Below are 27,419 nucleotides of genomic sequence, written 5' to 3' on the forward strand. Positions count from 1 at the left end.
TGAGAATTGAGGGTGGGCAGTACCTACACAGAACTCAAGAGCTGTCCCTGACTAGGTTCCCATAACTAACTAATATTAACATGCAGTGTGATGTATCAGGATGCTTCTCACACCTGAGAGACACACAGTGTAGACTGAGCGGAATTCTTGGAAAGTAAAATGCATTTCCTCTTAGCTCTCCTGCACACCATTCCTGTCCATTGGGTCTTTCAAATGTCACCAACTACACAAACTGCCTCAATTTTCTGACCCTTGCTGATGACAGCCCTGCAAGTATTGTGATGTCACCCAGCACTGCCTTTCTCTGGCTGCTCTGAAGGGTGTGTGTGTGTGGAGTAGAGTCTACCACATTATCAAAATATGTAACTGAAGGATCACAGTATGATTGCCCGTGGTTCCCTTTCTACCCTTAAGAAGCAATGAATAACTCTTCTAAATTATGCCGTAAGACTTCTTTTCCAAGAGGCAATATATTCTGCAACCTCATTGACAAGATAGTCAAGAGGCCCTCTTTGCAGTTTCTGGGTCAGTGGGGGTACCACTGCTATGAACCCAGGATTTACAGAACACTGGCAAAAATTCTGAGGTATGTTGACTTGGACGGCTTTGACATACTCCTCACTGACTATATCGCATTTGTGGAAAAGTCAGGACACCGTTTTGAACTCAATTTCAATCTCGAATTTACTGAAATTTGCGTGAATACCATTCTGTACTGGGTTTTCGCCAGAAAAGGTAATCCTGACTTTGTGGAACTGCTTCTTAAGAAGACGAAGGACTATGTCCAAGATAGAAGCTGCAGCCTGGCACTGATATGGAGGTAATCCTCTTATGCTTTGTTGAGAGAGAGAAGTGTGTCTCGAGGGAGTATAGTACTGTTTTCTTAGACCAGCTTTCATGGTGGGGATGTGTCACTGGCTTCATTATGGATTCTGAATTTTACCTGCATTATGTACTATCAAGTCATAGTGGTTCTGCTCAAGTAAGGAGATGTTAGCAAGTGTATTAAAAATCCCTTAAAAAGAAACAGACCTTGCCTTATGACTTATGGTCGCTTCTTTTGGTGCTACTGAGATTGCACACTTGGAGTGCATGCATATAGTTCACTCCCTCAAATACAACTCAGAATATACTCATCACCTCGTGGTCAACAGTCAACACAAGAGCTCCCTATCTCTGTCAGATGGTAGTAAATCTGATTTCAAATCTACAACTGAGCTCAATGGAAACCATGTTCCTTACAGGCCAAGTTTTTACAGCCTGAACCTGCCTGACAGGTTCTGACAGCCTGAATCTATCTGACAATTTAAGGAAAGCGAAAGCCCCAGGTGACTTTCTGGTAGCTCAAGAGTTTGATCAACAGTCAATTAATTCCCTGGCTTCGGGTATTAGCCTGATTAGAACAGTTGTGCATTGGCTTCTTCATTCAATAAAACATTTATCCATCGCATTCTGTATGCACAGTGACAGGAGGTGGGCAGTGAAACACAAGACCCAGGTCAGAGACTAGGCATTGTGGGTTCTGCCTGGAGTAGCCATGATCCCTGGCCATATCACTCTGCTCCCGAGAGCACACTAGAGTGTTCCTGAATGGTCACCCCAGCACATGAATGGGTATCCGGGGGTGGGGGGCTGGAAATAGTAAACAAAACCCCTAATAGGACTTTTTGTCATTTTATGTGTTTTATGTAGTTACAGCTTCTAATAACTAGGCTTAAAGCCCAGGGGTATCCTTGAAAAGTGTAATAAAATAGAGGAGTAAATTAAGAGTTAAATATGAACAGGAGGAAATTTAATGGAAAATGAAAGAGAAACAGTGAATCATAATTGACAGAAGATCATTCACGCTTTCTGGGATGGAACTCAAGGCCTGTAATGCCCAAACCCATTCCCATGTCCATGCCCTCACTGAGCAAGCATGCTACATCTGAACTGCCTTGCTCATTCTTCACTATGTATGGGACAGTGTTTAAATTGATAAATTCTGATGTGAATGCAGTGACAGGATTAAAGTCATTACAGGCAATTCCACTTAGCACAAAACCTTACTTAGATTTTTTTTTAGAACCAGAGTTTTAGATTTTGAAGAAGCCTGAGAATCTCTTGGTGCTTTTCAACATGTGGTAACCTTGTGTAGAGCACTCCAGACCACCAGCTCACCAATCTCTGCAGCTAGCATCTCCATTATACATGTTGTGATATAAATTATCCTTTGTCCATAGTCAGTGGACTATATACTTTCCCTCAAATATTTAGCAGGTCCCATGGCTTGAAATATGTACATGTCAGTAACTTCCAAATCATTATCTCTAGCCCTGACCTCTCCTTCTTCTCTGTCTACCTGAAATTGCCACATGGGACAAAACAGAATACCAATCGGACTCATCCATCTCCAAGCCAATCTGGTTCTCACCTCAATGGCACCTGACCCTATTGCTCAATGTTGCTAGAGTTTTCCTGCCTGGCCCACAGTCAGGACAAATCTCTCTTACCCGCCAGTCCCAAGCCGCTCAAACCCGACCAAGTAAACACAGAGACTTATATTGGTTTCAAACTGTATGGCCGTGGCAGGCTTCTTGCTAAATGTTCTTATAGCTTAAATTAATCCATTTCCATAAATCTATACCTTGCCACATGGCTCGTGGCTTACCGGCATCTTCACATGCTGTTTCTCATCGTGGCGGCTGGCAGTGTCTCTCTGACTCAGCCTTCCACTTCCCAGCTTTATTCTCCTCCTTGTCCCGCCTACACTTCCTGCCTAGCCAATGGCCAATCAGTGTTTTATTTAATGACTAATCAGCAACACATTTGCCATACAGAACATCCCACAGCAGCTCAAGGCAGACATTTGGGGTTTATTCTTGATTCTTTTCTCCATTTGCCATCACAGCAATGAGTCCTTTTGACTGTCTATAAAAACACACCCTCCTTAGTTCCTCATGTCTAATCCAGATGGAGCCAACTGTCATCTCCTACCAAGACAACAGTAATAGACTCTATTAATGTAATTTTTGAAAGCAAGTACACAAAATAATGGTTTCATTATGACATGTTCAAGCACTGGTGTCACTGTGCCTTTCTCATACTCATCCCCTCTCCAGCTACCTCCTGTGCCACCTCCTACCATGTTTTACCATGCTTCCTAGTATGTTCTCTCTTGTGTTCATGCCACATTGCCATATGTGTATATACATACAGAATTAAATCTAAATTCTTTATGAGAGAAAACACGTAATATTTTGTCTTCCTCCCATACTGTTCAAGTGTATATATTTGAGTGTAGATTCCACATAAGAGAGAAAGCATGACATTTGACTTTCAGGGTATGGCTTATTTGACTTAACATGGTAATCTCTAGTTACATCTCATATATTTACAGCCATTTATACCACCAAGCTCCAGAAATCCCCTTTGTCATAATGATGGGCCCAATTTCCCCAATGGTCCTGATGCAAATCTGTCAAGTATGACAAGGCACCTACTAAATTGGTTTTAGACAAAAAAGTCTGAGCTGCCCAGGGGGCATTTGGGTAGAGACGCGCAGCAAGTGTCTAGATACATCATGCCATCTTTGATGTCTTTACTTATTTCTACATCTAATTTGTTATGATATTTGTTGGTTCTGTCTACCTGCAAGCAGTGATAAAACATGGCTGTCTGCACTGCTGTCACCCTGTCCTAAGCAAGCAGCATCTTTCCTTCTGTTGTACAACTGACTGCCATGCTGCTCCTACAGCCCAGACCTCCTGTGCATATCCATTCCGAGTGGAGCCAAAAGACTTTCTCACACACCTTATGACACTCTTCACATGTGGCTCCCCATCTCCCCTGTCCTCAGTTTTACCCTTTTATCCACACTGACGTTCTTATTCTTCCTTCACTGTTCCAGGCACTTCCATGCTGGCACAGCTAAGTAAATGTGCCTCCGAGTTTTTGTCCAGATGTAACCTCTTGGCAACATCCTGCCCAATGGGTCATGCTTCCCCCAGTGCATCTGTACTACTTATTCCATTTGCTGTGTTGACCCTGTATCGTTTGTAATTGATAGAACATTAAGAAAAGCAACAAGAGTTTTGTTTTGTTCACCAATATAAGTACCTAAAACAATGGCTTTCACTTAGTGCACATTCAGTATTTGTTGAAATAAATGAAGAGTAATTGAACCATAAAATGGTTATGGATGAAATTGCATAATAATGGTCAAATCAATATTGACAAACATGGCGCTCATGCCTTGTTAGACACCGAGGGCAGTGGGAAGACACTGGGCTGAGGAACAGATCACAAAGCTACCGGGGAACCTCAGGCTGGTCTGACCAGGAAAACAAAGCTTCAAGAAAGTGTACTATGTGAGCACCAGAGATCACATTATTATGAAAAGTCTTCCATTTGTCAGTCAAAGGAAGATGTAGACAAATTAGAAATATGTCTATCTACAAAGCAGAGTCACCCACTATGTGACTGTACAGAAACAGTATGCCTCATTACCTAACAAGTCTGACAAGCTTTCAGACAGAGGGCTCAGTTCATTAACCTCACATTTAAAAACCCATCTTTGTTTCACTTGCCCCACTCCATCCACATAAGCACTGTTATAATTAACTGTCAGAACAGATTAGGCAAATTTTGGTTTACAGTTCCATACTCTTTAAACCCAAGGATTAATCACACATCATGTGGATACAGATTAGATGTTTAAATCTCATTTTAAAGCTATTTGAGTTTTAGTCATGTTTTCAACATTTTCCAATCAATATTCACTCAATATCTCCTAGAGGTAATGTAAAGTTTAATATATCTGAATCTCCTAAATCTTAACACTGCCCACTTGCTTCTTGCTCTGAGTTTCCTAAATTCCCATACTTAGAAGGCCAAGTTCAATATCTTCTTAAGAACTAGCAAGCTAAAAGAATTACATTGCCTTTAAAAGGTTTAAATGAGTATGGAGCTGAAGTTTTCCTGTGTCCCGGCTGGCCGGCAGTTGGGACAAATCTCTCTCACCTGACAGCCCCGCAGCTGCTCAGACCTAAGTAAACACACAGAGGCTTATATTAATTATAACTGCATGGCCATGGCTCAAGCTTTTTACTAGCTTTTATATCTTAAATTAGCCCATAACTATTAATCTATGTATTGCCACATGTTCCGTGGCTTTACCTGCATCACATTACATGTTGCTCCTTGGGTAGCTGGCTAGTGTCTTTCCAGCCTTCTTCCTGTCTCTCCCTTTGAATTTCCTGCCTGCCTCTAAGCTGCTTTTCCTTAGGCCAAATGGCTTTATTTATCAACTAATCAGAGCAACACATATTCACTGCATACAGAAAGACATTCCCCCATCACTCCCCTTTTCTGTCTAAACAAAAGGAAGGTTTTAACTTTAACCTATTAAAATTACATATAACAAAACAGTTATCAAGCAAGAATTACAGTTACAATATCTAGTCTATTTGTATTTTGTAAAATTAAAGAAAATATTCTATCTATCCTATATCTGTGAGTCTAAGGTTTTATATCTAACTTATCTTTTATCATAAACAAGGAAAATTATAACTATCTAGTCTTCAACTACATCAAAGACCTCAGAAGGATATAATATTATCTAAGTAAACAGGAAGAGCATTGTAAGCAACTTCCCAAAAATCTAGAATGACAGAGACAGTTGCCTGCCTGGACAGTTATCCAAAGTTCCTCTGTAATATTGGGGCATCCATCTTCAGCCAATGGGGCCTAGTCTCTCAGTCACTTTTTTCTCTGTGTCCTGCAGAATAGTTGGAGTTTCTTCTACAAAGCAGGAATCTGAAGGACCATTTTGCCTTGCAAAGTTCAGTGGTCACCTTCCTATGGGTCCTCCATGTCTAGTCGATACAACATTTTGTCAAGCAGTCCAGGCAAGAACAGTTTCTTACCCAAATGCCTATTTTTTGTCAAGAAGAAGATAAACTCCATATGGAGTGTCTTCAAGGCCCATCTTTCTCTTTGAAGTAAATTGCACAAAATTTGATTGACCCCTAAAGAGTCAGTATTGTTTTAAGCACTCATAGGTACAGTAGTGAGCCAAAATGACGACGATTTCTTCCTCTGGACCAGTGAGGTCTCACTAGGCAGAGGCAGCTGCTGCCAGTTTGGGCAACTGGAGTCCCATCCCTGGAGCCCACATGGTGCAGAGAGAGCTGACTCCTGCAAGCTGTCATCTTATTTACACACACAGGAAAGAAGAGAGAGGGAGAGAGAGGAAATAATATGAAACATTTCCCCATTGGAGCTTAAACTCATAGAGCTCACCTTGCTCAACCACTTTTTTTAAGAGAAAAATGAATACATAAAAACACTAACCAAGTTTTCAGAAATTAGAAAATGATAAGAGCACAAGGGTTGAAGGTCAAAGGACCTCATGAGAATGTTCAGGGTGACCAAGGAACTCTTCACTTATTGGACAGTCTCCTACAACGGGCTATCCATGTCTCAGGACTGAAATTGGAGGGGAGAACACACACAAGACAAAGGTGAAAAACCTTGATAAACAGTGATCTTGGAATCAGAGTGGTAATGAGAGATAATCCAAGAAAAAAAAAAGGCTGGAGTTCAATCTTTGGTATATATTGGAAGTACTCGTGAAAAAAGTTAAGATGTCCAGGAAATACTGATTTCAGGAGAGAAAGAGGATCAGCAGGTGTGCACACACAGTGTTAGCAGCAGAATGAAGACAGGGTCTTGATGTCTAAATGCTGCATGACACTACGGCATACGTCCCTTTGCCCTGACCTTTAGAGCTCCATGAAGCTTTAGAGTTAAATTAGTCCAGTGACTTTCCAACTGTACTTTCAGCTTTTTTGTCTAGGAATCTGGTAAGAGACAGAGGGCTCCATATTTACCAGGGATGCTCCCATCCTTTAGTGTCTAGGAACAATACTCTAATGCCAGCATATGTTTGTACCCAGAACACGCTAAGCTTTCCATTGGAAAACACCTGCCAATCCTCCAAGCCTTTATCTTAGGTGTCTGACAGGAAATGACTACCCCAAGGAGAGTTAAGTGCCACTCCTCAGGGTGTCAGTGGCTCGAGCAAACTTTTACTACAGTAGTGGCCATCCTGTATTATATTTTTCATTTCTATGCCTACTCTCCAGCACACTTTGGACATGCAACTCTAAGCATTTAATGAAAGAAGGAGCAAACCAGTGCATATACACATGGAGAAGCAAGCTTTCGAGACTGCTGACCCAAGCCACATGGCTGCTTAGGGCTGAGATGCAGAAGTGAAGAGATTCAGGGTTGCTTCATGTAGCCCACTGGAGCATGCTGGCTCCATCTTATCTAATATGTGCAATTTTTAAAAACTTTATTTTGCATGTGCATGTGTGTGGGGGTACATCTGTGCCACAGCACAAATATGGAGATCAGAGGACAACTTGTGAGAGAAAGTTCTCTGCTTCCACAAAATGGTTCCAGGAACCAAACTGGGGTCTCTAGGCTTGGTGCCTTTACCCTCTAAACCATTTCCCTAGTCTTTACTGTTCCTTTCCTGATGCTGTGATAAAAGCCATAACCAAGGTGAATTCTAGAAGAGTGTTTGAGCTTACAGTTCCAGTGGGTTAAGAGCCAATCATGGGAGGGAAGCACAGGAGCAAGCTGCTGCCATGGCAGCTGGAGCAGAATCTGGGAGCTCACATCCTGATTCACAAGCATGGAACAGAGAGAAGCTGGAAATGGGGTGAGGCTTCAGACTCTTAAAGCCTGCCTCCATGACATACTTCCCCCAACAAATGGAGAACAAATGTTCAAATACACGAGACTATGGAGGACTTTCTCAAACTACCACATGCAATCCTAAAGTTCTGCTAGACTATATCAATATTTGATTAGACTTCTCAAGAGAATTTGAGAGGCAAGTTTTATTAATAAAATTCCTCTTTGCTTAATCTCAAAAGTCACGCTAGTTGACAAAATAAGTATCTGTTAATATCAAGTATCCTGTGATCAGAGACACTATCATGTTTTCTCACCTTTATAGTAACTAATTCAGTAAGGAACATAAAAGTGTACTAAATGATACAATTTCAAAAGCTATGTGTAGATGTAACCAACGGTCTTATTAAATAAGAAACACAGAGCCAATTCAGAGAAGAAAGCCAAGAGGTCAGACCTAAGAGCCTCACCCTTCCTGATTCAGAGATCCTCTTCAGCCAAGAGAGCTCTCCGAAAAAGGGCCTCCTTCCTGTGTGTATGTCTTTATATAGACTAGCTGTTCTGCCTTCTCATTGGTTGTTAACCCAAACATGTGACTGCCTCGTCACTGCCTGAATGTACCGCCCTCCAGGTCCTTAAAGGCGTGTGCCACCCACCGCCGCCACACACTTGCTATGGCTCTAATAGCTCTGACCCCCCAGACAACTTTATTTATTAACATACAATTAAAATCACATTTCAGTACAAGTAAAATACCACCACAGCTATGTATTTCATTTATGTCTTAGAGAATTGAAATATTGACATCTAGCCACCAGGTGACACTCCAAAATACAGACTTCAGTTTATTGTATATGTATGGGATTTTCCTTGCATGTATTGCTTTATACCACATGCATGCCTGGTGCTCCTGGAGGCAAGAAGAGGCCATCAGATCCCCTGGAACTGAAGTTATAGACAGCTGTGAGCTATCATATGGGTGCTTGGAAACAAGTCCAGGCCTCCTAAGGAATAGCAATTGCTCTTGACTGTTGAGTCATTACTCTAGCTGCACCCCATTTTAAAACTCAATCCTGCAATGCAACCCTGGCTAGCTAGAAATTCTAAAACTTAAAAAATGTGTGTGTAGACCAGAGGGCAAACTTGAATGTCCACTTCTTTGAGACAGGATCTTTCACTGAACCTGGAGCTCGCCAAGCAGGCTAGCTAGCTGGCCAGGGACTGAGCCCCAAAATACTCCTGTCTTCCCTCCTGCACTAAGATACAAACACATGCCACCAGAACATCGGTTCTAGGGATTAAATTCAGTTTTCATGCTCACACAGCAAGCACTCCTCTGGATGAACTACCTCTCTAGTCCTCAACTTTACTCTTGAAGGAGGAAAATAACATTCTCTCCTGAGGACCCTCAGATAGGCGTCACCATAAGTTACATTTCTTATTTTATTAAAATGGAAAAACATCTAATCTCCACTCTCAATTCAACCTCATGTCTAATATGTGATCAAGAACAAAAATATATCAAAATGTTTGATATTTCTATTAATAAAGTAAACTGGGCTTCCAGCCCTTTCAAAGGACCCAAAGCTCACAACCACCTGCCATTCCAGCTCCAGAGGATCTGACGCCCTCTCCTGGCCTCCTCAGCTCCCACACACAACATAAACTCACATAGACATAGACACACATAATTTTTAAAAAATTAAATCTTAAAAAAAAATAAGATATATAAAACTGTTTTTCTTTCCCTTCCATTTTATATTTCCAGAACTTGGTGAGGTTTACACCCTCCACCAGTGTGGGAGTCACAGCAGTGAGAGCTGCTGTGAGTGAAAGTGAGCACCTGGCATGCAAGGGGGTCTCAGCATTTGGTGGGAGTTTTCTGTAGTTTGTTCTATAGTTACAATGTTAGTTACATAATGCTCACAGGTGAGCAGTTGATACTATAGATCCCTTTCCATTACTGTTAAGACAGGGTGCTTATGAAAGAGATATCATGATAGAGGGAGACATCATGGGAACAGAGAGAAACCTGGTGCTAGGGAAGTTGTCAGGAATCCCCAAGGTTGACCCCAGCTTGGACTACTAGAAATAGTGGAGTTGGGTGCTTGAATACCCCGTGATCAGATCAGTGAATACCCTAACTGTCATCACAGAGCTTTTCTCCAGTGACTGATGGAAGCAGATGCAGAGATCCACAGTCAAACACCAGGCAGAGCTCCAGGAGTCCAGTCAGAGAGAGAGAAGAGGGATTCTATGAGCAAGTGCATGGGGATCATAATGGGGAAACCTGCAGAGAAAACCAAACCAAACTAGTGGGAACTCATGAAAGTTGGATCAATGGCTGTGGAGCCCACATGGGACTGGACTAGGCCCTCTGCAAGGTGTAGTTGTGTAGCTAGATCTGCTTGGGGGGGGGTACTGGCGGTAGGATCAGAATCTATCCCTGGTGCATGAGGGGGCTTTTTGGAGCCCACTACCTATGATGGGACACCTTGTGCAGTCTTGAGACAGGGCGTAAGAGCTTAGACTTGCTTCTACTGGATGTGCCTCCCCATGGGAGGCCTTGCCTTCTTGTGGGGAGGAGTGGAGGGGAGGTTGGGAGGGGGAGGCTGGGGGAGCAGGAGGAGGGAAGAGAGGGATCTTTGATTGGTGTGTAAAATGAATGAAATTTTTTTCTCAATTAAAAAAAAGACAGCGTGCTTATGATATTGCTTAATCTGCCTTTGGCTTTCAGAACCTTCACACCCGTGTACTGCCCTAGCCCATTGAGTGGAATCACACCTCTGCTCTATGTGGCTCAGACAAGACAGTCAAATATCTTAAAAATTCTCCTGCAGTATGGAATCCTAGAAAGAGAAAAAAACCCTATGAACATTGTTTTAACAATACTACTCTACCCTTCGAGAGTGAGAATAATGGTTGATCATGAGTTGATTGACATTCAAGAAGATGCCAAGACATGTTTAATGCTATGTTCCAGAGTGCTTTCTGCAATCTCAGTCCGGGAGATAGAGGTGAGCAGAGCACAGCTCTTGGGGGAGGTGAGCAAAGCATAGCTCTTGGAGGGTGCAATCCAATATGTGAGTGTTAGGACATATTTATGATGGCAAAAGTGAAGTGTTCTTAATGTATGCATTATTTCCAATGATGAATTAATCACTGCTCATATGCTGAGTAATTAAAAATGAGGTAAAATCAAAATTAGCTAAAATTAATCCTTCAAATGTTGATTTTGTTACCATGAACTTAAAAAGTTAAATTTATAGTTTATTTTAGTGTCAAATAAATATAAATTGTTATTTCAATAACAAACTATGTATTAAGGTTTCTATCTTATAAGAACAAAATAAGTTAAAATTGTAACAGCTCTTCTTTTCAGTAGAATATTTCAAAATGACAGCTCCATTTCTCCCCACAAATACAATCACATACCAAGAAATAGATTTTTTCCATTCAGGATCCCAAAGCAATTTTAAGCATTATAGAAATATAAAAACATAAAATATTTATTCAACTGAAAATATCTCAGAAATATGGAGACTTTCTCCTTAATAAGGTTTTTGGGACTAGACCAAGTTAGAGAAAAAAAATCACCCATATATCAACCATAAATTGAGAATGTTCGTTCTTCAAAATGAACTGCAAATTGCAGTATCAAACTACATCATGCTCATTAATAGCAAGAAGTTAATTAATCTGTATAAAGGGAAGTTAGTTCTACAAATTTAGCCAGCCAGCTTAATAAGGAATCAACAGTTCCTCTAGTCTTTAGAAGTGTAACTTCAGAAATAGATTCATAAGGCATATATTTTGCTGGCTTTTGAATGCCTTGATAAGAAATACTAATGTATGGGCCAGTAGTAAGGCAAACAAATGGGTTGGATTATAATTGGCAACCCATTTTTAAAAGAGAACATCCTTAAGTTGTTTTTAATGTCTTCATTTTTTTTTTTACATCTTTGTTTTGTAGTAACTGCCCTGCATGGTTATTACAGAATACATGAATTTAGATCAGCCTAAAATTCCCCAAGTAAAACTATAACAAAAAGTATCAGAATAAAATTGATCAAAGTCACCTGGGAGACACAGAATTTATATCCAGGCTCCAAACAATTATAGTTCATAAACTACAGTGGAGTAGTGCTGTGTAAAGTGTGGGACCAGGTCCACACTGTCTGAGGAGCTGGTTAGTTCTGGGCCTCCATCCCTTCTCCTCATATGGCACACATATTTAAGTATGTTTGGATGTTTCTAGAATCTTGTAAGCATAAACACTGTCTACTTTGCATACCTAATAATTATCCCAAGCATCTACTACAGTTGAATATACATTAGATATTCTTTAAATAGTTGATAACTGAATAAATAATGAATTTATGTACATATCTAATATAGCTGGATAGGTGTCAAGAGGCCTGGACAATGAAGGTTTTTGCTGTTGTTTTTTAACTGTTATATGTGCCATAGGGGAAAGATGGAGTCAGAGGGCAGTTTTGTGGAGCTGGTTCTCTTCTTCCTGTGCTGTGTGAGTCCCTAAGGAAATCTCTCTTAATGCAGTAATATCCTTCTTTGGCATTTAATCTCCAGAACAGACTCTTTAAAAAGATGGCTTCCTAAAACTCTAGAAGACCTCCTTTGATGCAGGCAGGCCTCCACTGAGGTCCTGGTGATCCACATGGGTTGGGCCCACCTGGGGAGCATGTAGGATTTACATCACCTGTTTCTAGAGTCCAACTTTCTGAATAGACCTGAGCTCTGGTACCTTTAGCTTTTGGATGGCCTTTGCATGTGGCTGTGTTGAAGACAGTACCTCAAAAGAGGTGATAATGCAGAAGTATGCTCCATCTGAAATGAAGAACTTCCCTGATCATAGTTTAAATTTTGCTTAGTGCCTTCCCACATACTGTTCTTTTATCACTGGGAGAACAAAATTGGAATAAAACACCTATAAGGTGAAAAGGTTTTGATAAAGGTTATGAGGGTTATATAAATTCAGGATCTCTTCTGAATTTAAGTAAAATTTTAAAAGTGCTAAATACCTGAGATTGTTCCAAGGGTAAATAAAAGCTTTCCTTTTCTCCAGACACAGCTGAGCTTGGGAAGACGTCCAATTATTCAAAATTGGTTGGACTACATTCCTCCAACAAGATACAATGACCCATGTGAACTCGTCCACCTTTGCAGACTAACCATCAGGACCCAACTGTTAGCCAACAATATGCTCCCAAATGGAATATTTTCACTTCTAATTCCTGCTCGTCTACAAAACTTCCTGAATTTAGAAAGCTAACATGCATCTTTATGCTGTTCTTTAGAATGATAGCATTGTACAATTTAGAAGTTAATAAACTATTAACTTCAGGCAAGTTTGTTGCACTGGATAATCTGTTAGAAGATACGTTTTCAGAGCTAGAGATATTCCCCAGTGGTTAAGAGCACTAGTTTCTCTTACAGAAGATCTGAAATCAGTTCCCAGCACCCACATGGTAGCCAGTAACCATCTATAACTCCAGTTCCAGGAGATCTGATGCCTACTTCTGACCTCTGTGGGCATCAGACATGCATGTGGTATACATATATTCATCCACCTTACTGCTGGACCACTTCCCTCTCCACTGCCCATTCCCGTTCCGCCTCCCATGTCTCTTCCTTTTTGATTTATGTTCTCCCAATCTGCTCCCTTACAAAGCTGCCACAAACCCAAATAATCTGGTTTTAGAAACTTGTACATAAAATAATATACTGCAAATGCTAATTAAAATGCAATTAATGGTAAAGTTCAAATATATTGATACTCTCAAAGACAGAGAAATAGGGAATATATAAGTAATCAAACAAGATAGTATATATAATACACAATAGTGCTAATTTGCTTCTTAAAGTTCAAATATATTGATACTCTCTTTCAAAGACAGAGAAATAGGGAATATATAAGTAATCAAACAAGATAGTATATATAATACACAATAGTGCTAATTTGCTTCTTAAAAAATCTGTATATCATTTGAATTATGACTTCTTTAATATAGTTGGCTATTAATGTTGGAATACCAAACCAAGCTTAATGAAGTCAATATATATTACCAATAAATACTGTAAAATATCCACATATTAAAAAACCATGGGAACACTGGAAAGATGCTCAGCTGTTAAGAATGCTTCCTGCTATTCCAGAGGACCTGTGTTAGATTCCTAGCACCCACAACACCTGCTAACTCCAGTTCAAGGGGATCCCATGCCCTCTTTTGGCCTCTGCAGAGGCCACATACATGTGGCACATACTCATACAGAAACAAGCACATACACATAAACAAAGAAACTACAGCATAAACAGTCTGTGGATAATTCTGTTGGTCAAATTTCTATAAATATTTCAACTACTAAATAAATGGTTCGGTTCACCCGAGTTCCAGGCACTTAGCTGTTCAAGGAAACAAAAGTCTACAGGGCAGATCTGTAAATTATGACTTTATGAGCAAATCACCCACTGAGATGGAACTGTAAAATGAGATGTTGAAGAAGAGAGGAGCTCTTTCCAGTGAAGAAATAAATGACTATTTTCTTTTGCTCTTTTACAAAACAATGACCTTTTGGTACACTCCGATGTGGTGGTGAGGACACTGTATAAAGAGTGTCATTTGAGTGTGTACATTCTTCTTGCTGTTTCCTCAGTATTGTACTCATATACCACATAGATTGTACTGATATTAAAAATAATAATAATTCTTTACATTTGTTGTGTGTATATGCACACAGGCATGTAAACCACGGTGTGCATGTGGAGGTCGGAGGACAACTGGAGGGAATCGATTCTCTCCTTCACCACATGGGTTCCAGGTTGGCAGGGTTGGCAGCAAGTGCCTTTGCCTAATGGACCGTCTTGCCAGTTCCCTGGGAATGAATACACAAGGGAGGCAGATCAGTGCTGTCTCTCGGTTGCCTTTATGTAAAACGGGCAGCCAGAATGAAAAGCAGAAAGAGGAACAAGCCAGCAAGCAGAACACAGACTCCTGAGCGTTAGAAGCAGGCTGTCAACAACCCTTTCCAGTATCACTCATTTCATTTTAAGGTCTTTATTTTCACCTTTAGGACTATACTGACTGTCTAGTGACTGTCAAAGACTAGTTCCCAGCATCGTTCTAATGAACTTAGAATCATTAATGTCAGAATTTGGAGATACCTGGCTAAGATGTGATTGAGTCATAGAGCATTATGATAGACCAGAATATAAATGTTTAAAAGTAGCTTTTCAAACCTAAAAAGGTTATTTTTAAAGCTAAAACATTTCTGTCAATATTCTGAACTGTAACTTGTAATATGGGGAAGTACAAACTTAACCTGACTTCACAAATGAAGACTATTGTACATTTTTTTCTAACAAAAACTTTTCTTTCTCCTGGTGTTGGTGGCATATACCTTTAATCCCAGCACTCAAGAGGCAGAGGCAGGAGGATCTCTGAGTCCAAGGTCAGTGATCTACAGAGTGCATTCCAGGACAGCCAGGACTACATAGAGAAGCACTGTCTTGAAAAACAAATCAAAACAAGACAAAAAAAAAAAAAAAAAAAAAAAAAGGAAGTAAATAAAATCAAAAACCAAAAATCTTTTCTTTCAAGGGTTGTCACTTTTAAAGTTATTCTAATGACTATTCTCCATCTAGAACGCAAAGGTAAAAATTCTGAAGTTAAGCCGGGCGGTGGTGGCGCACGCCTTTAATCCCAGCACTCGGGAGGCAGAGGCAGGCGGATCTCTGTGAGTTCGAGGCCAGCCTGGTCTACAGCGCGAGATTCAGGAAAGGCGCAAAGCTACACAGAGAAACCCTGTCTCGAAAAACCAAAAAAAAAAAAAAAAAAAAAAAAAAAAAATTCTGAAGTTAATATACTGCAATTTTCAATTAAAATCTAAAACTAAGCAACTGAGCTGCAGTTAGTGAATAATCTGTGAGCTCTTATTCCTCGGTCCTCTCTGGAAGGTCTGCAGCCCTGGGGAAGTCCTCTTCGTACTTCTTCTTGAGATTACTCAGATATGTCCGTAGTTTGTCTGGTTCCAGCTGAGAGTTTCGGGCGGCCTGGACAAGCCTTGTGGCAAGATGGTACACAACTCTCCACCTATCCATCTCAGGGCAACTCCTTTGACTTTGCTGTTATTCAAACATAGAAATTACACCATAAATATGCATTTAATTCATATTTTGGTACTATCCTATCTCCTTTCATAGAAATAGGAACTCAAGGTCTCTCTCTCTCTCTTTCACACACACACACACACACACACACACACACACACACACACTTAAGTGCTATCCTGGAGAATTAAATTTCCCATGAACGTTTACCACTTTATGGAAGACTTGTCTCTTTGCAAATAATATTTAAAGAAAAAATCTTGTTAAATCAGTCAAATTCATAAACAAAATACTGAAAAGTAATAAAGTCCAGCAAGGAGACGGGTGTGCAAACACACTTTGTTCTCAAAGGTGTTGGGACAACAGCACTGCTCACTGCTGGGCAGCAGCCATGATTTTAAATGTCACCCAGGGATAAGAGGAGTCATCAGAAAACCCCCTGCCCAAATGATACAAAAAAACTGTTGGAGCCTACAGAAAATATTGCCAGAGAAGTAAAATACATTTAAAAATGAACATAAATTGAGATATAAAATTATGACTGATTTTAACCAATGATACTTAAGGATATCCAAAAATAATACTTAAAATATACCATCTTCCAACAGGACTAGAAGATGGACTTGGGAATGGAGGTAGAATTTATTAAACTTATAATTTACATATTTGACTGAGCTAGATAAAGAAATCAACATTTTCAACACTAACTACTTGGGAAATCCTAGTAAGTTTTCCAGAAGTATTATCTCCTCAACTCTTTTTCCGTGGCAGACAATTCTCTCTATGACTCTATTTTCCCTTCTTTCACTACAGTAAAAGGAGTATGATTCTTTTTTTTTTTTTAGGAGTATGATTCTATAAAATAGAATAAGATTATCATATGTTTAATCATCTATTTGGTACCTAATTAATTATTCTCATTTATATAAAAGTTACTGGGCATCTGTTCCAGGCACCAAAGCTTGTGTCCGGGTGTCTATTGGGCCTACAACCATGTCCACACTTGATGTGATAATGGAACTCCAGCAGCTTACAGTCTTCCAGGCCTGTCTACAGCAATTGACTGTGGCAGTTATGGAAAGTTCTGTAAGAGAGATGCACAATGCTCAGAGAAGGGAAGCCCACTTCCAGCTCAGATCAGGCAAAGCTTACATAAGATGGAGAATCTGGAGCCAAACTTGACTGGTAGAAGAGCCATGAAGAGAGAGTTTTGGGTAGAGAAACAGCTAAAGCAGGCATCCCAGAGACTTGGAACACAACCAGGGAAATTACAAGGGACAGAGATGCAAATTATGTGAAACTGACTGATGTGGGATAAGGGTGGCATAAAGAAACAAAAGGAGACTCTAAAGCAAAACTGGGCAAAAGGGCAAATCTTGAGCCATGCGAGACTTGGGAGATGAAGGCAGTGCCCAGGATCCCTAGTGGCGTTAGAGCTGCATTTTGTGAAATAATTATACAAAACTTTAAAGGCTCAACTTTAACTTGATAAGCAGTGACTGACAGCTTCTGATTAGGCATAGTAATTATGCACTGAGAGACAATGTGGAATGTGTATAGGATGAATTAGGAAAAAGAATTAGCAAATGGTCTTAATGAGACATGCTTGTGAGGTAGGAGTCACATATGGCTATGATGGGGAGGGATACTTGGAAGTGAACAGACAGATTTCTTTTTGTCAACAGATGATAATTCAAATTTTGATTTAAAAACAGGTGAATATATTAAAGGAGTGTTGGCAAGATGCCTCAACAGGTAAAGGTGCTTGTCACCAAGCCTGATGACTTGAGTTTAATCCCTGGGACCCAGATGATAGAGAGAACAAACTCCTGTTAACTAACTCCTCTGACTCTCTCTCTCTCTCTCTCTCTCTCTCTCTCTCTCTCTCTCTCACACACACACACACACACACACACACACACACACACACACACACACACACCCCAAGAGAGAGACAGACAGACAGACAGACACAAACTGTGGCATGTGCCCTCCAATATATCACACACAAATAAATAAATATAATTTAAAAAATCATCTCAAAAGGTATTATGGGAAATATGGAGAAAATACATGAAGATTCAGTGTTAGCAGAACTGAAAACAGAAGCTGTGGGGAGAAAAGACCACTAACACTACAGATTATACAAAGGGGGTTGGGGCAAACCCCTTCCAGACATCCTGAGTGAGAAAAGAAAAGGCTTTAGTGAAGAAGAGAGAGGGAGGGTGAAAGGCCTGCAGAGTCAAACCTTCCAGGAAAATAAGCAACAGCTGCCAGCACAGAGCTGGGGACAGGGAAAGGAGGAGAGTGGGAGGAACACAGGAGGGCCGGGTGGGCGAGGGTGCAGGAAGGATAGGTGGTTTCCGATTAGGTGCAACTCCAGAGAAAGTTCAATAAAGGGATGACAAGTTTCAGTCTGTATGTGAGTCGTGGGAGAAGCAAGGAAGATCACTCTAGAGTAAGAGGAGGACAGAGAGAACTGTAAGAACCAGCGGAAAAGATTTCTGTGAAGAAGCACTAAGCATATTCAGAGAAAGGAAAACCAAGTGAAGAAAACATGGGGCAAAAGGAAAGGAAGGCAGCCAAGAGAGCGGGTCTTGGTGGACAACAAAGGAGTGGAAAGGCACTTAGAACACCTGAAATGCTGTTTCTCTATAAGGTGGTGTTATGGGATACGTGGAGACACAACCAAGGGAGGTGCAAGGCAAGTGTAAGGCAGAAACACCACAGGGTGTACGGGGATTACAAAGAACTATGAAGATGACGCCAAGTTCTTCTAATGCACATCAGTACATTATCTTCAGCCACTGAGGGCATCAAATGCTCAAAACAAATGGAAATGTCTGACAAAGCTACCTAAGGAAGTCAGGTCAGTGAGCGGAAGACATCAATTATGCAGCAAAGCTAACACACAGATTTACAGTGCATAACACGAACCTGTCCTGAACACTCCTCGACACCATTAGGAAAGCTAAAGCCGGAAAGACTAACGGAGGAGGAGAGCTGGTTGGTAACTGGAGTTTGACACCGCGTAATGGGAAGAATAAGGTGATCAAAGTTCTTCAGAAGGAGAGCAATGTCCAAATGGCTCGTAAAGGGATTTGAATGATGATTAGGCAAGTGAACTCACAGATAGTCCAGGAAATCAAAGGACTAACACATGAAAAAATGACAGATGAACCTGGTGCTGTTACATGCCTGCAAATCCCAGCACTTAGGAGACTGAGACAGAAGGACCTGGAATAACAGGCCACCCTGAGCTACCTTGCCGTCCCCAAACCAACAAAAACCTAAAGCAAAAAACCCAACAATAACAAAAAGAGTTTAAATACAGACAACTATTCTTGCAGAATTTTTTCACCCTACACTTAGCTCAATATACTGAACACTGGATTTTTTGAAACACTATGAAATAAAGAAAAAAGTTTTCAATTTTTTTTTGTTTTTGTTTTTTGTTTTTTGAGACAAGGTTTTTCTGTGTAGCTTTGCACCTTTCCTGGATCTCGCTCTGTAGACTAGGCAGGCCTCAAACTCACAAAGATCTGCCTGCCCCTACCTCCCAAGTGCTGGAATTAAAGTCGTGCACCACCACCGCCAAGCACAGGCAATTTTTTTAAATGCACATTTCAAATAGATTTACTTTCTTAAAATAAAGTTAGCTGCAATTACAGGAACAGAATTTGTCTGTTACTAGTTGGTCTGCTAGGAAAAGTTATAACAATCTAGTATTTAAAAAAAACTTTTCTTTACTTAGGAATTGGATTTTCTATCTTAAATACTTTGATTATGAATATGTTTAGATCAAAAGCTATAATAAAACATATATTGAAATATTTCATACACTTAATCTACTATAACTGCCCCCCAAAAAACCGTAACAGAGTTAAATTGAGAGAAACAGTCAACTCTCTATCTTTTAGTGACTGGCATTCTCTTCACCTAATGTTGTCCCTCCCTCTGCATGCTAAACTGTGCTCACACACACACACACGCAGAGGCTGGAGTCAGCGTATGTAAGAACACTGAGACTGAAAACGTGGCACTCATGGCGTCAGAACAGTACAAGAGGGTCACGGGGTGTATACAGACCTTGGATCTGGGCAAGGGCTTACTTGAGTGGCTACGTGTACAACAAAGTATGCTGTATAGTAAGGAAATGTAGACTTTAACTATCTTTCTTATTATTTTTTTTTTTTTTACCAAAATTTGCCTTGTGATTTGTGTTGTGATCTCTCTGGCATCCAAGACAATCGATGGTGGAAGTGAGGAGGCCTCTGCAGCTTTTAAACCTAAAATTACAGAAAAACAGACTTTAAATCATTTCTATCTAGTCTCAGCTGTGTGCTCCTCCATCTAGCAGACCAAAATTCTTCCATGACTGCCTTACACAAATCCCAAGTGCCAACTACCCCCCCGCCCCTGATCCATGCAGATACCATTCCATAGGCTGCCTGCGTGCCAACAGTTTACTGTCTTTATGGTTTTAAAAGCAACAGGAGCAGCCCACATGCTCACTGAGAAAATACTGATTGCTAGGCTTACTAAAACAGTGGCTGACCTATGACAATTCACTGAATCCTGATGACTCCATATACATGACAAATTATCCCTATCTCACCCAATTTCCTCGATAATGGAATTGAGAATAATAAGGATTAGAAGCAAGGAAGTTGTCTAGTTCATTTCCCACTTTAAAAAATAAAGCAGTTATTGATTTCTTTCTCACAGGGATCATACAAATAGAGAAGAGCCATTTTTGGAGATTTCAGTGCACAGGTAAGTTGAAAACCTCCAGGACCTGAAAATGTGCATGCTACACAATGATTTACCTGGAAAGTAGTTGACAAGAGTTTGAGAATATCATGGTTTGGCATATTTCATTTTAAGATTTTTAGACTGAATTATAAAATACCTTGAAACTGAAAACAAAAAGACTGTGGCAATGAGTGTGTAGGAAGTACAATATTTTCAATTATATAATTTGTAAATATAAACTGTTATACTGGGGCTGGAGAGATGGCTCACTGGCTAAGAACACTGGCTGCTCTTCCAGAGGACTGAGGTTCAATTCCCAGCACCAACATCATAGTTTACAACCGCCTGTAACTCCAGTTCCAGAGGATCCAACACTCTCTTCTGTCCACCTTGTGCACCAGCCACACAGGTGCACACACATACATGCAGACAAAACACTCATATACATAAAATAAAAATAAACAAATCTCTTTTAAAAAAAATTATACTTTCTAACAAGCCAATACTTCTAGGCCTTTCAGGTATTATTGTAATTCTACAGTTACTGGCTCAGTTCAGTTGATATAAATATAAATCAAGGAACATAAACTTATATAATCTGAGTTTGACAAAGACGCTGGAGTCTTAGAAAGCATATAAACACTGGGAAGAATGAGCGACAGCCAAATAAAGGGGAAAGGAGGTTTGCCTTAAGAGACATGTACTGTTTTGATGTCTACATGTAATTCTATATGCAGTACCATAGTTTTTTTCTTCTGTGAGTCCCCTGGAAAGTTTGTAAGTATACAAAATTGCATCTTTATTTCTTGAGGTATTCTTTACATGTTGAACTTCAAAATGCATGTTTTCTACATTAAGATACAGGGCATCTATGGAGCATAGTTCCAGGAAATGGGTCGTGAAGAGTGTAAATGCCTAGAACATACAACAGACAGTAAGGATTAGTACTTCTAAATTATCTAGAAAATTCAATTTTAACTATTTAAACATAACACATTAGCTTACCTTTCCAACTAGCCTTGCAAAGACACAGGAATAAAACCAGCATCTTGGAGGCAAACATGATCAGTTCATGGGTTTGAAGTTTATATACAATCAAAGGTCAGCTTTGTACATGCACAGTATATTGTGTGAAAGAGAACAAGTTCACCAGAGATAAAGCTACTAGGGAGGTGGTCACTTGTTAGGGCGGTAGCACAGCTCTCCTGCCCACACACTCACAGGACTTCCTAACAGTTCACAAACTTCGCACTTCTACAGGGAGTGTTAGCACATGGTGTTAATCAGTTACATTAGGTGTCTGAATTCTCAAAGATTTCACTTTGTGTTTGTTTTTTCTTGTTTTCTTTCTTGGTGCCAGGGATTAGATCCAAGGTTAAACTCCTTGCAGTTTTCAGTTTTAATAAATAAAAGAGAGATCTGAATAACTGGTTATGTTTTAAGATATCACACATGAGAAACTGATGAGGATTGGTTAAAATTTAAATATTAACATTCCTGAAATCCCAACACTTGAGAAGCTGAAGCGGGGGGCTGCTGAGAGTTTGGGACCAATTTGGGTCACAAAGAGGGTAACAGGCCATCTAGTAGGGCTGCAGAGCAAGATTCTGTCTCAAAAGAAAGAAAATTAAATATTTAGCTGGCAAAATTTCTCAACCAAAGATTATAACAAAGAAAGGGAAGATTTGATGTGTGATTAAACATGGAAATACTCCACAATCTATGACCAATGTGGTCTGGATACTGCTGGGGTGTGTCCTGCACAAGTTAACTGCTGGCATCTGAGCCTCCATGTGACAATACAGAGACATAGGGGACCTTTAAGAGGAGGGATCAGCGAGAGGTCATGAGCACAGCTCTTGGGAGGAGTTAGTCTGGTCTTGTGGAGCAAGTCTCATGGGAGGGCACTGATATAAAAGAGCAAGACTGGTGGCGAATTGGCCTCTGCATGGCTTGGAGGCTGACGGCTGTGTTTGAAAATAACCTGCTTAGAAATATGCATCAAGGGTTGCAGATGTCGCTCTGTGGTAGAGTACTCAGGTACTATGTGCCAGGCCCTGGGTTAGATCCTTATCTGCGTGCGCGCGCGCGCGCACACACACACACACACACACACACACACACACACACACACACACACACACACACACACACCATCATCACCACCAACAACAAAACTTTATAAACTCTATTAGGTTATTCAACATAAAAATGGGTTTTTCAGGGCCTATAGATGGCAAACATTGCACTAGACATCAAGGATTGGTTCTAGGTGAAATAACTAACTGTAAGCACCTTAAAAGTAAGAGGAAACACAAGCTTCTAAGTTTCTACTAGAAAAGGTATTTTAAAGTGTCACTGGAGATAACTGTCATTTTAAACAAAATCTCAATCATTCGATTTTACCAATAAACACTCAGGAGCCAGATGCTGGGGTGAAAGCCTGCTAGCTTAGAGAGGCACAGAAAAGCACCCAGCTTACCTTCCTCCTCCACTGTCATCCCAGAAGCCTCTCCTCTCTCCTTCCATCTCAAACAAGTCTCCCCCAACTCAATGTCCCTCCCTTCTCCTTCCTGTGTCTGCCCTCCTGACTCCCTCTTACTCTCTATGTTTCTTTCTTATTAATCCATGTTCACTTCCTGTCAACTGGTTGCTTCCTCTGCCTCTTGACCTATGGTTGACTTTATTTAATCCTGTTTACAATATTCAAGCAGAAAGCTCTTGGATTAAAGGTGTAATCTAGGGCTGAGCCACACCACAACTAGAAACAGGTTTTTCCAATAAATAATGAGATCTTAGTGTTCATGGTGTAATCAAATATCCTGTAACAGATAACTACTCTTAGATACTGCAGAATATCACAGAAATGGGTACTATATCAGTTAGGGGTCTTGAAAGAATCAGACTCACAGGGCCCATGTATGTGTGTGCATGTGTGTGCTTATGCACATGTACTCATTACAAAGACTTGGTACATGATCACAGAAGCTAACAAGTTCTGTAACCAACAGTTGGTAAGCTAAAGACTCAGGGGAGCTATGAGGCAATTCTAGCTGAATGCCATCAGGCTTCAATTTGGAAATGGCATGCTAGAGCCTAAAGACAGCAAGAAACCCATCTTGTAGACTCAGTCTGCGATTCAGCTGTTCACTTCTAGAAATACCCCACAGCCATTCTCCAAATAACGTCTAACCAACTGTCCACCATTTGTGGCTAGTCAGACTGACACATACACATACCCACTTCCTTTTTGTCTTGAGTACACACACATCTTGTTCACATGAGAAAGTTTGGCTGACACTTGAAATTACCTAAAATATTGTGTATTAATATTAACATCACTTCTGACTTGTCACATAGTCTTATTTAAATTAGAATAGTTTCTCATTCTGTATAATGAATCATTGGGGAGCTCTTGTTTAAGATTTATAAAAAACCTCCTTAGGGACATTTTAAAGTACTTTAATTATGAGAATGTATTTTTTACATTTCTCATATCTGTACATATTTTGAGTGATCATCTAAGAAATAATTTTCTAAATTAGCTTACTAATAGAGCAAAATTAATTTTTACATAATTTGTGAGAGCCTATTTTCTTTAGGTAGGTAATGAATATTTCCGATGGCATTACATCAAGTGTTCAGTGCCATATTTTGTTCTGTGATGCCACTAACATTATTACATGTGGAAACAACTCTGAAAATACCTTCATATTTTGTTATCCAATTTGATTAAATTAAAGCCAACTGACTTTTGCATTATTTGTAGTTCTCAATTTTACTCCTTGTCTGTATCATGTATACACAATAGTAATTATTTCTACTTTTAGTATAAATAAAACAAAAATGCAGTGTGCATTTTCTATCCAAAATTGTTTAAAAAGCTATTTGTGGGTGCTGATAAGATCCAGTCATATGCCCGGACTTCCCTTCTGGAGCACAGGTGAGTGCCCTGGCTAGGCCCGGACCCCATCCCTGGGCACCAGCCACTCCGGGGAAGACCTGCCCAACATGACCCCAGGTTCCCTTCTAGCCCACCGGGAAGGATCCCCTTCTCCAAGACCCCCGGCAGACCCTGCAATTTCCACGCCCTGCACCCACGCCCATCCGCCCGAGACCCCACCCACTTCCTGAGACTTAGAGGCCGGCCCCCAGCTCCCATCCTGCCCTGGACTTCCCTTCTGGAGCACAGGTGAGTGCCCTGGCTAGGCCCGGACCCCATCCCTGGGCACCAGCCACTCCGGGGAAGACCTGCCCAACTTGGCCCCAGGTTCTGGCCACCGGGCAGGTTCCCTTCTAGCCCCACCGGGAAGGATCCCCCTCTCCAAGACCCCCGGCAGACCCTGCAATCTCCACGCCCTGGACCCATGCCCATCCGCCCTAGCCCCCAGCCTCTTCCTGAGACTTAGAGGCCGGCCCCCAGCTCCCATCCTGCCCCAGACTTCTCTGGGGGAGGGAGGGAGAGGAGAGAGAGGGGGAGAGAGGGGGGGTAGAGAGAGAGAGGGGGAGAGAGAGAGAGAGAGAGAGAGAGAGAGAGAGAGAGGAGAGAGAGAGGAGAGAGAAGAGAGAAGAGAAAAGAGCTCCCATCCTTCCCCGGACTTGGGAATGCTGGAAATAGAAAATCTGAGTAAACGATCGGGAACTTCAGATGCAAGTATAACCAGCAGAATGCAAGAGATGGAAGAGAGGATCTCTGGCGTTGAAGATACAGTAGAAGAAATAGATTCATCAGTTAAAGAAAACACTAAAGCCAACAAAGTCATGAACCAAAATGTCCAAGAAATTTGGGACACCATGAAAAGACCAAACCTACGAATAATAGGGGTAGAAGAAGGAGAAGAATACCAACTCAAGGGCACAGAAAATATATTCAACAAGATCATAGAAGAAAACTTTCCCAACTTAAAGAAGGAAATGCCTATGAAGATACAAGAAGCCTATAGAACACCAAACAGACTAGACCACCAAAAAAAGTCCCCTTGCCACATAATAATTAAACAACTAAACGTACAGAATAAAGAAAAAATATTAAGAGCAGCAAAGAAAAAAGGCCAAGTGACTTATAAAGGCAAACCCATCAGAATAACACCCGATTTCTCAATGGAGACTTTGAAAGCCAGAAGGACCTGGACAGATGTAATGCAGACACTAAGAGACCATGGATGCCAGCCTAGACTAATATACCCAGCAAAACTTTCAATCATCATAGACGGAGTGAACAAGACATTCCAAGACAAAACCAGATTTAAACAATACTTATCCACAAACCCAGTTCTACAGAAAGCACTAGAAGGAAAATTCCAACCTAAGGAAGTCAGATACACCCTCGAAAACACAGGCAATAGATAAAGCCACAGCAGTAAACCCCAACGAAGAGAAGTACACACACATCACCACCAAAAAATAACAGGAATGAACAATCACTGGTCATTAATATCCCTCAATATCAATGGACTTAATTCACCTATAAAAAGACATAGGCTTACAGAATGGATACGAAAGCAGGACCCATCTTTCTGCTGCATACAAGAAACACATCTCAAATTCAAAGATAGACACTACCTAAAAATAAAAGGCTGGGAAAAGACTTTCCAATCAAACGGTCTTAAGAAACAAGTGGGTGTAGCCATCCTGATATCCAACAAAATAGACTTCAAACTAAAATCAATCAAAAGAGATCAAGAAGGGCATTACATACTCATCACAGGAAAGATCCACCAAGATGAAGTCTCAATTCTGAACATTTATGCCCCAAACACAAGGGCACCCACATATGTAAAAGAAGCATTATTAAAGCTTAAATCACATATAAAACCCCACACATTAATAGTGGGAGACCTCAACACCCCACTTTCACCATTGGACAGATCTCCCAAATCGAAACTTAACAGAGAAATAAAGGACTTAACTGATGTCATGACTCAAATGGACTTAATCGATATCTACAGAATATTCCAACCTAACAAAAAAGAATATACCTTCTTCTCAGCACCCCATGGAACCTTCTCTAAAATCGACCACATACTTGGCCACAAAACAAATCTCAACAGATACAAAACAATTGGAATAGCCTCCTGTGTTCTATCAGACCACCATGGTCTAAAGTTGGATTTCAACAACAACAAAAACTACAGAAAACCTACAATCTCATGGAAACTGAATAATACTCAACTGAATCACCAATGGGTTAAGGAAGAAATAAAGAAAGAAATTAAAAACTTCCTAGAGATCAACGAAAATGAAGATACCACATATCCAAACCTATGGGACACTATGAAAGCAGTACTAAGAGGGAAATTCATAGCACTAAATGCCCACATAAATAAGTTGGAGAAATCTCACACTAGTGACTTAACAGCACATCTAAAAGCTCTAGAACAAGAAGAAGCAAAGTCTCCCAGGAAAAATAGACGCCAGGAAATTATCAAAGTGAGAGCTGAAATCAATAAAATAGAAACAAAGAGAACAATACAAAAAATTAATGAAACAAAGAGTTGGTTCTTTGAGAAAATCAACAAGATAGACAAGCCCTTATCCAAACTAACCAAAAGACAGAGAGAGAGCATCCAAATCAACAAAATCAGAAATGAAAAGGGGGACATAACAACAGACATTGAGGAAATCCAGAGAATCATTAGGTCATACTTCAAAAACCTCTACTCCACAAAACTGGAAAACCTAAAAGAAATGGATAACTTTCTGGATAGGTACCACATACCTAAGTTAAATCAAGACCAGATAAACTATTTAAATAGTCCAATAACCCCTAACGAAATAGAAACAGTCATTAAAAGTCTCCCAACCAAAAAAAGCCCAGGACCAGATGGTTTCAGCACAGAATTCTACCAGA

The 27,419-nt window shown here is 40.4% G+C and overlaps 2 protein-coding genes across 2 annotated transcripts in view; one reads left to right on the plus strand and one right to left on the minus strand.

Moving 5' to 3' along the window:
- Positions 1-419: 419 nt before the first annotated feature.
- Positions 420-15,263, plus strand: Asb17 (ankyrin repeat and SOCS box containing 17). The gene is made up of 3 exons (XM_052731884.1): positions 420-820; positions 10,424-10,703; positions 12,773-15,263. Exons 1-3 carry the CDS (start codon positions 420-422, stop codon positions 12,977-12,979), a joined length of 888 nt encoding a protein of 295 aa, XP_052587844.1. The 3' UTR covers positions 12,980-15,263.
- Positions 15,264-15,596: 333 nt separating this feature from the next.
- The window catches only part of Msh4 (mutS homolog 4), a 61,767-nt gene continuing 49,944 nt past the window's right edge, over positions 15,597-27,419 (minus strand). Inside the window, exons 17-19 of the mRNA XM_052731885.1 lie at positions 21,310-21,484; positions 20,015-20,103; positions 15,597-15,829 (exon numbers count right to left, since the gene is read on the minus strand). Of these exons, the coding sequence (XP_052587845.1) occupies positions 15,638-15,829; positions 20,015-20,103; positions 21,310-21,484 (456 nt within the window). The 3' untranslated portion in view covers positions 15,597-15,637. The remainder of the gene's footprint in view (positions 15,830-20,014; positions 20,104-21,309; positions 21,485-27,419) is intronic.

Source organism: Peromyscus californicus, unplaced genomic scaffold, assembly GCF_007827085.1.
Source record: "Peromyscus californicus insignis strain IS unplaced genomic scaffold, ASM782708v3 Scaffold_9__1_contigs__length_137607984, whole genome shotgun sequence".
NCBI classification, from domain to species: Eukaryota; Metazoa; Chordata; class Mammalia; order Rodentia; family Cricetidae; genus Peromyscus; species Peromyscus californicus.